Source organism: Alosa alosa, chromosome 16 (assembly GCF_017589495.1).
Source record: "Alosa alosa isolate M-15738 ecotype Scorff River chromosome 16, AALO_Geno_1.1, whole genome shotgun sequence".
NCBI classification, from domain to species: Eukaryota; Metazoa; Chordata; class Actinopteri; order Clupeiformes; family Clupeidae; genus Alosa; species Alosa alosa.
Genome location: NC_063204.1, coordinates 18,400,920 through 18,413,367, shown reverse-complemented (window position 1 = coordinate 18,413,367; position 12,448 = coordinate 18,400,920). Strand labels below are relative to the sequence as shown.

Here is a 12,448-nt window from a genome sequence, read left to right as displayed (position 1 = left end):
CAAGGAATTAGAAGTGAAAGAGTTGGAGCAGATGAGTTAGGCCAGCGTTATTAGAACATATGGGTAGCAAATGTGCAGTCAGTTCTCTTTTCAGACGTCGGACATCCAGTCGACTACTAAACTGTATGAATCTACAAGACTGTTAAACTGGACTGAACTGTGCTAAATGCTTGAGCGCTGACACTGTAAATAATGTGTCTTCAGAGATTTAGCCAGCCCTGATTTGACAGTGATTTTACATCTTCCTTTTCTGAAGACAGCACACATGAATTTGTTTTCATGTGCAATACATAAAACATTTATGTGCAATGCATGCAAAAACAGGAACACTCTGGGAGGAAAGCGACTGGCAGTAAAGGTAAAGAAAAAAATCTGTTGGTTATCTAGAAAGGCACAGCATGGATGAATGGTTTGTTGACAGACACACAGGAGCATGAATGATTAATTCAATAATCAAATGATTGCTGGGTCATCTAGTGTGTTGCATCTTCTTTTTAGAGTGAAAAACAGTAGCCATACAAGACCTATGCTGTGGAGACAGCTAACCACTGAATTTCAGTTGTGCAGAGGAATAATGCTGAACCACCACAAGGTGGCACCATTGCTGTAAGATGGGAAAACAGAGCGATCCTCCTGGCTACCTGTGAGCTATTCAATGAATGCCATTTAAACAAAAAGAATAAAATTTAAAGGGTCGTGAAGAATTTAGAAGGCAGCTCAAAAATGACGAGGGAGCATAAGCGCAACAGAAATCGGGTAGATGCGGAGGAACAGAGTGATCAGCTCAGAGAACAAAGAAAAGGGTGAGAGCAGGAAGAATGGCCACATCACAGCCCCTACCTCATTGATGTCCACATGGCCATAGGGGGGCTTGCGGTGGCGGTACATCCAGAAGGCCAGAAGCAGCGCCATGGACAGCATGGTGACAGGGAGGAGGGAGTAGACCAGCACGTTGAGCAGAGAGGGCGTGGAGGGCTTGATATCTGATAAAACACACAACTATTACTGACCACAGACACTCAGAGGGGAGAGACTGATGGACAAAAGAATGCTTCATGTCAATTCAATTTTCCTTGGTTATGTTATTTCAATAAAGATAAGACATACAGTCATACAGACAAAAGCCCTCTGAACTAGAATACAGAGCTTGGCACAGTGCGGTTTTGAAGGTTAGGACAGAGACTGTGAAAAGGGAGATGCACAGCTCTCCTGACAGAGATATGTCACACACAGTACCACCGGACAGAGTCAGTAAAGGAGGAAGTCCTCGACAGGTGCTGCGTGGGACGTCTCCCATGTTTATCTCTAACAACCATGGTAGGGAGAGCAATTCCAGTTGATGTTAAACAGTGAATGTAAATGCCTGAAACTGGGTTAAGCCATCAGCTGTGGAAATTCAAGGTATTTGTTTCTTGTGTAATCACTGAATACATTACGGAATAAAGAAGAAAAATGAGATCTGGGCACCAACTGATGTGACTAATGCAATCAATGCAAAGGAGAGATACATTTTGCGTGGTAACTGCATTTTGTAAATGGTGTATGAGAGAGTGCGTTAACTGATGGGATTGCTTTGGTTTATGCTGGGTCTTTGTTTCACACGAGGCCTCGCAGAGCCGGGCCTGATCAGGTGAAAGGCTGCTGAGGGAGACTCACAGAGGGTGTTGAGCAGCAGTGAGGGTGTGTGTGTGCGTGTGTGTGCGTGTGTGTGCGTGTGTGTGTGCGTGCGTGCCGGTTGAAAGCAGTTTCCCACCTGGTCCATGGATGACTTCAGGCAGATGGGTGAAGCGCTCGTTGCAGGAGTTGCCCTCACAGCAGCAGAAGAACACCTGGGGGTTCTCCTCCGTGGCCACGCACTCCTGCCTGTTGCCATGGAGAGGAGAGGAGACGGATTACTACGCACGGTCCCAGACATAAAAAACACAGCTTCAGCACAAACTCATCTTGTGGGCATTTCTAAGAGGGAAAATCTGGGTTAGGGTCGTAAGTATATTGGTATGTCAGCCTGAATTCAACAATATACTGTACCTGACCTCTCATCTATAGTTGAGTGTTATCTTACCAGGTATAACAGATTTAGCCCTGCTTTGGCCCTGGGGGCCCCTCATAGCCTTGCCGTTGATATTTCATTATATCCACAGAATGAGCACTATATTCCCGGCGATAATAAACCACCGCTTTTGAGAACATTTAAAGAAAATAGGATTCTTTATGGCTCTTATGATCTATGACATTCGTGATCCGCAGAGCTCCTTTCACACATGTGTGCACCCAAATGAGAACTCTTATTACATTATTCCACATTCATGAAGGAGTGCACATGGGAGACTGTGACGTGTATGAAAACTATCCTATCTTAACGCCATGGGAGTCCTTGCTCATCCCGTTTCGGTCCGTTTTTTTCCCCCCGCTTTTCGCCACGCAGATGACTTTTCGCGCCATTGGGCCCCCACTTCGCAAAACTGGGCAAATGAAAACGACTTATTGACCTTTCTTGGGGACTGCTGGGAAAAAGGGTCTGGGCCATGGCGTGACGATAGTGCTGATGGAGCACTCCTCGCTCGCATTTGGCTCCATCAGCGATCCAGCGGCACGCGGGCCACTCATTCAGCGGCCGAGTACTCTTTGTAAGGCCAAAGCAGAGGGCAAAACCAGAGCCCTGACAGATGGGCCACAGAGACCCAGTCTCATCATTAGTAGGGTCAAATGTTACTCAGTGAGGGAGATGGTATCAACTCCCTCAACAGCAGGGGGTTAAACACACTGACCACTGTCCATTTTGGGGTCTTTATTATCTTCATCACAAAGGCATGAACCAATCGGCACATTTTCACAAGTACTGAGCTAGTTATACTGAGTTGGTGCATTACTACAAGTCAGTCTTTATCACCAACACACAATATGGAATCTTTTCCAGCAAACTTTAAAAGGCATTATTAATTGGAATTCTCTTTCTTCAGCTTGTCGTTTAGTCAGGAATGTTTAGAATTTGAAGGCCACACCTGGGGCTTATGGGAGAGCTATTTCCAGAGCAATACCCTTTAGATTAGGCAACCTGGGACTGCCAGAGATTGTTTCTTAAGGAGCAGCCATTTGTGACTGTCCCACTTTTGCTTTGATACCAGTCCAACAGGGAGTGGTGGGATCATTTAACCAATACTCCTCTCACAGGAGGTGGTGATTAGGGCTGATTGTTTTGCATTCAGTTGCTTTCCCCCTGTTAAGGCTGATATTTATTTTTTTTCTTCAGGCTGTCAATAAGATCCAACTTTAACAGAAATCAATTTAAGCACACAGCAATCTACGACGCAGTTTTCCTTCCCAATACACAACAATATTAATAATTGTTTTTTCCCTAATGAAACTTCCAATACCTCATCTGTTTTGCGCATGCTAGGATGCCCTCATCTTCCCATTTCAATCCATTTATTCTACAATTTATCTCAGCCCTCAGAATGGCTCTGGAAATAGCTTTCCATAGGGGGAAGCCGTGTAAAAAACTACTGCAACATACCCGGAACTCAGAGCTCATCTTGCTCACCATAGAGAGAGCTTGGCTATTTGCCACCTTTATAGCCCAGCAGGGGGGTTGTCAATTGGATATTCAAGAGACATTTAAATGTCATTGCAAATGCATTTAGCATAGCAATAAATACAGTTACTTATTACAGGCAGTTGCACAAGAGTTTAGAAGGCCAGTGCACAGGTAGCTCAAACAGCAGGTCAAAATCTAGAGACAAAGAGACAAAATCTATACCATTAAATATATCATTATGAAAGGGAATGAAAATGCTTGGTCTACAGAAAGGGATAAATAATCTACACTAAACCCACCATCTTCTATATGAATAAATGTAAATTTTAACAGATTTAACAGTTGATTCAATTAATCTTTTAATTTCTGATGAGAGCCATGTAATGACCATAACCCAATACTCTGCATTGTTATTACATGAATGGTATCAATTTTCTGCTCCATCCTTGCTTCAGACACATGTGTTAGACTTAAATTTCCTAAAAATAAGAAACAACCAGCTGATAAGATGTTGACAGAATATAGATCTGTCTCGTTTATTTTTAGTGGTCGACACATGAACTCTAAAATAAATAGTTACCATGCCAGCCGGTTAAGGGTCTCATTAAGAGCCAAGATTGCTCCCAAACTCTAGATATTATGTATGTACATGGGAAGACACACCATCTGTTGTATGACCCAAGGGGAATATCTGTACTGAGCTATTAAGTGTGCAGACCCATCTTCATTCTCTCTATAGGCCTAAGGGAAGTAAATATCATACGGAGATTACATAGGCTGACATTAAAACAGATCCTGTACTGACCTTCAAGTGTTCAAGTTATTTTCTCTGGTAAAATATACCTCCCATATTTTCACAGAGCAGGGACAATTGTGGACAAAAGGAACACTGTAGTATTCACCCATTGACCCACCGTTGTTTGTGAATGTGAGTTATTTTCCTAGGCTAGACCTATTTGTGTAAAAACGTTTGATTTTGAAATGATGGGGGGAAAGCACTCAGGGTATTATGATGGTATAATACTCTCATTTTCAACACAGCTGCTTGTGGAAAAAGAACTGTAAGGAAAAGGATCAAGGGCTTACTTGTTGTAGCAGTTGAAGTCATCCAACCAGCAGCCTTTCTTCACCAACTCGATGGTGCCTGAGTTGTTCCGCCATGAGGCGTAGCAGTGCGATCGCTTGTCCTTCTCCCCCTCACAGTGCTCCACGCCGCTCTGGTTCGTCTTCTCCATCTCCCAGTTGATGTTGTAGTACAAGCACACATGGGTGTCCACCTCTCCATGGCTGGGCCCTGAGAACACACAACAAGAAGCAAACCGTGTCAGCCTTTCCTGATCGCCAAAACATAGGTTTGGGAGACGGAATGGGCAAATATTATAAACCTCCAGTCCACACAAGTATTTCAAAAGTGGCAACTAAACAACCTGTGATGTGTTGTGCAAGAAGCCAAAGTAGTCTTACACATTAACACTTAATCAACACAAACACAAACACATACAAACACACACACACACACACACACACACACACACACACACACACACACACACACACAGGGATTTTGTCTACATAATGTGCATGGCAAAAGCAGATGCCTCAACATGGCATAACTCTAAAGTATAAAAAGGAAAAATGAAATTTAACAAACTACACCAGTGGCCGCGGAGAGACCGTAGCACCAAAAACATTATTCGGCCATTCATGTCCCTCGGCGTTTTCAGACTAAGCGAGGCTCCTTGCATCAGCCGCTGATGGGAGGGAACATTTATCGTTTGGCAAGGCTCAAGGGCAGCACTGGGGAAAGAGCATTTGAGGCTCTTTGCGGCTTTTCATTTACCGAGGACTTTTGAACTCCTCCAAATCAGCCTGTACAAAATGAGGTCATTACAGCAATCCAGACTCCACAAAGAGCAAGGTGGCTCACATCAGTGAAGATCAGTGAGAGGCAGAGAGAGCTCCTAATAAGAACTAGTGAAATTCATAGTTTTATTCCAATACACCAACATCAATTAGTGCTACCATCTATACAAGTCTTTGTCAAGGACAGTCTTAACTTAGAACAAACTCCTTCAGGGTGTCTGAGGGGGTAATTTGTGGGACTAGTATATACTGGTAGATGTGAGAGTGTAAACTAAGTTTTGAAATATACAGTAAATACCAGGAAACAGCAAAGCGCTTCACTGTTTTTCCTTTGAGATATCAGAATAGCACTGTGACAAGGGCAGCGTATCCTTGTGAACGCAGATATGAGGGTCACTGTGGAGATTACACCCTGAGGTCTGCCCACAGAGTGGAAGGCCCTCTCCCTCCAAACAAGAGCAGCCAAAGGGAACAGTGGGGAGGACTAGATCTTTTTCTTTCCTCCTCCTTCACTCCCCCTCTCTCTCTCTCTTTCTCTCTTTCAGCCACTCCTCTCTGCTGGAGTGCGAGAGCATGGAGCCATGTTTACTATACAACAAAAATTTGGCAGAGCTGGATACGGCAGATGTTCTTGCCAATCTGTGCATTACGGTTGCTAGGCAACCGCAAATGTGGGAGTAGAATCATAGGCTCGTCCCCCAGACAAAGCCCTTTTCAGTTACTGGTCTAAACAAGCATGCACATTAACACACACACACACACACACACACACACACACACACACACACACACACACAAACAAACAAACAAAGAGATATGCATATGTACATGTACAAACAAACACAAAAGGCAGACATACAGACACACACACACACACACAAATCAACGTACTATATGGAGCCGGTGTGTGTGTTCACGTTGCTGTACTACGGCCGCATACTAAAACCCTGCCGGCACTGTGAAGGGCCCTCATCTGCATTCAGCAGCTTTATTTACAGGCTTCCATGGGGATATTAAGGCTAATGGCAATAGCAGATGTCAGCAACACAAAAGGAAGTATGCCATCAAAACATGACTTTAGAAACCTGGTCCTTTGAGCTGCCCAGAAATAGAATCCCCTGCCCAATACATTATACAGCCCATATAATTTCAATAAAACCAACAATGTTTTCTAGTTTATAGCCTATTTTGATGGCAACAGGTCTTTTGTGGTTTCTTCCTTTCAGAGGGTCTGACCCCTTTAAGTGTAACCCCCACACCCAACACTTGAAGATTAAATGTGGGGGTAGTAGGTTTATAGCATTAGTTACCATTGATGTACAATGTATATGTTCATGAGGGCAGGAATATGCCCTACCATAGTCCCATAGACTAAGAGGTACTGTACTACTCCACTTTGGAGAAGGAACAGGCCTGGCTCTTTCAAGGCACAAACATACGGAGGGGAAGGGGAGACGGCAAGCAACCAAAAGGGAAAAGAGCACACAAGCCACTGGTACACTTAAGTCAGCATGTCCACTTCCTTCCTTGGGAAAGACTGCCAACTCACAGACAGCTACACAGACCAGCGGGAGAGCGAGCGAACATCTGTTTCTGGAACTTGTGAGGCTTTGCACTCTCCAAAATCTCACTTCGGAACAGCTCACACCACTCGGGGCCCAAGCCAGTCCCAGCGCAGCAGCTGATAACTCCAGATCCCTTGGAGATTTGGCCCAGAACAGAAACCAATTCCTATGGCTGCCACCAATCACTGTCAAATCCACAACCTTACAGAAAGAAAAGAGTGTTCTTTCAGAATGTCTTAACAAGCTGAAATGGATGTACACGGTCAGAAACTGCTGAGTCTGAAAGTCTGAGAACCCAATATTTTTTCCTTAGTGGATGTGATAACATAAAACCCACTCTGATGATAGGAGAGAGTGATACAAACACTATTTAGGCTACTCACAGATAGACTTTAAAGGTCAATTATAGAACAGACAACAAGCATCACTTGACAAAATAAAACATGAAAAAGACTAAAAGTGTTTGCTATGCTGTCACAGAGTTTATAGTGACTTATTGTTACATATTCTGATTGGATATCAATTCACACAACTACAGAGAAAAACGGCATCAACAGTCTCAGCAATAGCATGGTGCTGCCTATTGCCTGTGCATCAAACATGTGTGGATCATTAAGTGAATCACAGCCACATGGATATCCAGTCTGAAAATCCATACATTGTGGTATGAGTGGACTGTTTTTGTGACATGAATGTGATATTTCATATAACGTCAGTAATTTACTATGTCCAGAGGGGATGTGTCCTGTTTCTGAAGATTCACACAGCATTGAAATATTGTTCCCTTTTGCATACAGAGGTCCCCTATCCTGTCAGAGAACCCAGAGCTACTGACTCAAGTGTTGATTTTCACAAAGGCCATATTTGTCTCCACTCGGGACTGGACAGCACCAAATATTAACAGTGCTTTTAGTATGAAATAAGCCCACAAGCCTTAGTCTCTTGTGCCTTCTGTGAGGTTTCTGGCAGAATGACATAATTAAAAACAAAAGTTGATTATTTCCCAGCTAGTGGCAGTGGGACTGATCTCCTACTGTATCCAACCAGTGACAGCCCTGGTTTAGTCCTGCGTCTGTATCCTGTGCATGCGGCCCCTGATGAGAATTGAGTCATCAACGCAATGAGACGAGATCCAAACATTCAGTTGCAATGATTGAGGTTGTATTAAAATGACGAGGGTAACTGTAGCCATCAATAGTATTTGGATGTGAAGACTTGTTCCTGAATGAAGTCATAACAACTGTAGTTTGGCTTGAGGGACTCGACCCTGGGGCCATTCGCATGAGGTTCGGTGACCACATGACTAAAAGCCATGGCAGCAAGTCTTGTGACTACATGGGGTGTACTAGAGTGCAGTTTATTCTGTACAGTACTGACCCACTGGCCCCTGTTACGCGACAGGAACATTGGCAAATAAAGGATGCTGTAATTCTCTGGAAACACCTGTATCTCAGTTATCCATCAGTTTGGCTTTCACAAACTGCAATCCAAATGGTGAGTAATTTCACACAGGGAATATGGTGAATTTCTGTGACAAACCAAACATCATGTAACCTTGACTTTGTGCACATTCTGCAAGGCTGCAGAATTTGGTACGAATTGACCAGTCTTAAGGCAAAGGAACCGCACAATAACGTGAATGTAAAAGGGAAGAAGGGGAAAAGCAAAAAATAAAAAGCAAAAGGGGAGACGTCTGGAACTGATCTAGTGTGGTTCTTTAAAGACTGCTAGATAGCACTACTGTATATATACACAGGCCACAAGAACACGCAAGCCCAAAAACCTCGAGCACCACTCTCACATTCCTTACAAGACCGCGATCTGTAATTACAAACAGAACTGGTCAACCACAGTTTCTCTATCACGCTAAACAAACTATGGTCTCCAGAGGCCTTCTGACCTAAGAGACGGTCAGGTTAATAAACAACAGATTATTTCAATAACTGAGAGAGTTGTTTTGTTATGTCTTGTGTTTACAAATCACACTCTCTGAAATAACAGCTGCTGCTTGATTTATGGTGGTGCTTGTCTGCATAAGAGGTATGATTAGTCAAACCTAAATTGACTTCAGTCTAAATGATTGACCCAATGACTGCAATAATAACAAGAAAATAATAAGAAAAACTATTAGAATGAAAACGTGGAATCCATAGATCATAAATCCTGACTGACTCCTGCCTGCAAGCGCCCATAAACCCTGTTACTGGTTTATTCATACATATGAACAAGCTATATATTTTTTTTAGTGCAACGGCAAACCATTTCCTGGTGGTAATCCTCTGCAGACCCCTTATATTTTTATATAAAAAGGCTTCAGCCATTGACATCAATTAGAATGTTGAAGGAAGCTAACTGCCTTCCCCCTAGCTAATTGCAAACTATGTATGTAATCTTTATTTTAGAATAAAAGAGGGAGAGAGAGAGATAGAGAGAGAGATAGAGAGAGATGCACAAGCTGTTGTCGGTCCCCCTCAGTGGCGTTGGATGAGGCTCAGCTAAGCATATGAAAAGGGCCTGGGATTCACCAATATGGTTGTGATTCAGCTACAGGACCTGAGCCCAGAGCTCATTGTTACCATTGTCTTCCCTCACCGCCCCAACACAGACCCTCTGCAAGACAATTTCAGGCTACACTCTATTGCACCATGGCGTCCTGTGTCTACAGAGCAATCATTTCTCTTCTTTGATGAGGAATTTAAATAAACCCCCTCAAGGCAGTTCACGGGAAAATAATCTATAACTACTGAAGTATCAGATTAGAGGATGCATTTCCCTGTTCACCTGCAGAAGTCAACTTCGATAAACAAATGAGACTACTTCATTGATCTTATTTCATTCTCGCAGGTCTAATATGATTTAGAATGATAGAGGAAACTAGTGTCTTAATCTGCACTGCTTCAACTTTAAAAATCATCGTCAAAAGCAAAGCCTGGTATATAAAAACATATTTGCTGCTATACTTAATGGTTACATTTGTACAGAAACTGTGGAGTGGAGTGGAATTAAATTCTCTCTCTCTCCCAGTAATTTCCTTCAAACGCTACTCTTTCTTATCCAAAATAGCTGGCCAGTCCCTTTCAAGTCAGAGAGAGATGCAACATCAATCACTTGTCTGATCAGACCCAGATCTGCTCACATCTCAGTGTGTTTTATGGGCGGGAGTCTCAAAGCATGTTTTCCCATTTTAAAAATGCACATCCATGGAACACTTGAAGCCTGTGTGCTCATCATATAGGCTTTTTACTTCACTTACTGGCTTCAAGCACCCAGAGCTTAATTTAAGAGTCTGCACAGAAGCCATTATAATGTAATTATAACAAATGTAGATTGAGCAATGCATTACTTTAAAAGCCTAGTTAGGAAAGAACATTACTTACAGTAGAAGTAGCACACCTACAGAGAGATTCAGACAGTGAGTATTTCCCGATGGAGACACCATTACGGTATATATGGCTCTTTAGTGCTTTTCTGTGCAAACCCCCATTTTAAACATGCCCATGCTCTTGGTTCACATGCTGCTTAATTAGTGCTGCCCATCCTAAATATTTGCGTTTTAAACTGGAGAACTTTTGATAGCAGCAGGGGTACAGCTTGCTCCCAGCAGCATTCGAATGGGTTTTCACCATTCTACTGATCCCCAGGGAGCCAAGGTGCACACACGCACACACACATACACAAACAGCTGCATTAGGTAAGAGGGAGCCAAGACCCAGTGAGGGGAGTCACACTGGCTGCCGCATTCCTTACGATGAAATGGCCGCAGGCTAAGAAATGACACACGGCTAAGATGAACTGGCTGTCCCTACCTGTGAAAAGCACACATGGAGACACCTGGCAGGCAGCCATGGAGACTTTGTTAAACTGTCCCACCTTAAAAGGACACTACGAAGTCAGCGATATTGAGGCTGAGCACAGACACTCTGAAGGAACCTTCTATCTGGTAGACCTCAAAGCATCAAAGCCTCCCATGCAGTGCAGTGCTCTGTTAAATTGAACGTTTCACTGGCAGGCTATTTTGTTAAACAAATGCAGCTCTGATCTCACACCAGACACTAACTTCTTCAACCTACTAGAGTGCATTCTACAACACCCTGAACTGGTTTTAAAAACAGATAATATTTCTGTTGGTACTACAAGCTGATGGACACAACGGGCACTGTTCAAACGTCATGTTTGCTCCTGTCCGACCAGTAGTAAGCTTCCACACAGGCATAGAATGGGAGCATTCACAGGACAAATCACTGTTAAAATTGACTCCAAAAATAGTTTTCCACTAAAAGCAGGGATACCCCGTGTCTGTCCAGGATTGTAAATAAAACACTCCCCATAAAGCCAAGGCAGCCTGTCAAGGGCCGACTGTGCCAATCCTCTCTCTCTCGCTCACACACAGTTATTTGTTGTTGTTCTTGTTGTTTTGCTGGAGTCCTGGCCAGCGCTTCCTCACTCTTCTGGCACTGGGCTCCCTCTCACAAGCTGGGCCCCGTCACCAAGCAGGACGCTCCAGTGTTGGTCTTGGCAGATGCCCTCACCTGAGTGGTGGAGCCTGAGCCGCCTCCAGAATCCACTTCCATCAGCTCGGGCCAAGCCACAGCATAGGCCCTCTGATTACTAATACTCCAGCGTGAATTTGCCAGGAAAGACTACCACACATATACACACTAGAAAACCAGCAATATGATCTAGCACCTTGCTTTATCAGAATTGTTCTTTGTCCTCATATTGACACGGAAGTAATATTTATTGCTTACCTACAAGGCAGCCCTCTCTACACATCTGAAATATTGTACTGAATTCAGAGCAAGGCGGCTTCTGTGAATTGGGGAAAACATCTGAACAGGAGACACGGTGCAGGCTTTAGCAAGATAACCCAACTAAAACCCTCCCAACAGGAATTATTCATAGATCAAAGCACTTTTCTGAATCAGAATCACTGGTTAAAAGGTGTTTGAATTGAACTATCCAATATTTTCTTTTTTTTTTTTTCATTGATGAGCAATGTCCCTCTTGGCCTGGTTCGTACAATTACTATGTAATGTGAAACAATAAATTCATTCATCACAGCTGTCCATTATCTAACAACGTATGAGAAGTTAATTACCAACATCTGTCTTTTAAGCACTTCTTGGAAGGATTACACAGGGCATGAATGAGAGACATGAATGAGAGACATGATTGTGTAATGGATGCTGGAGGCCAGAGAGCCGCATGAGGCCGTGTACACTAGGCCGCATTGTTACTGCAGGGTCAGAGAGAGATACCATTGTCACCCTAGTACGCAGTCCATTAGTGGTCTCAGGCAGAAAGTCACACAACAGGTTCAATGCTGAAGTAAGAAAAGAGACGAGCAGTGTACACCTACTTGGGGCAACATCATTTCACTAACTGCTCTCTGGCTTGACACAGCTATTACTGTAAAGCTGACTTAAAATAAATATTTTTTCAGAGGCACTCAAGTCAGCTAAACACTTCCTAACAGAGGCTATAG

General features: G+C 43.4%; 1 protein-coding gene across 1 annotated transcript in view; it reads right to left on the bottom strand.

Moving 5' to 3' along the window:
* The window catches only part of acvr2ba (activin A receptor type 2Ba), a 39,784-nt gene that overhangs the window by 9,954 nt on the left and 17,382 nt on the right, over positions 1–12,448 (bottom strand). The window contains exons 2-4 of the mRNA XM_048266244.1: positions 4,622–4,829; positions 1,754–1,863; positions 841–983 (exon numbers count right to left, since the gene is read on the bottom strand). Coding sequence (XP_048122201.1) covers positions 841–983; positions 1,754–1,863; positions 4,622–4,829 — 461 coding nt within the window. The remainder of the gene's footprint in view (positions 1–840; positions 984–1,753; positions 1,864–4,621; positions 4,830–12,448) is intronic.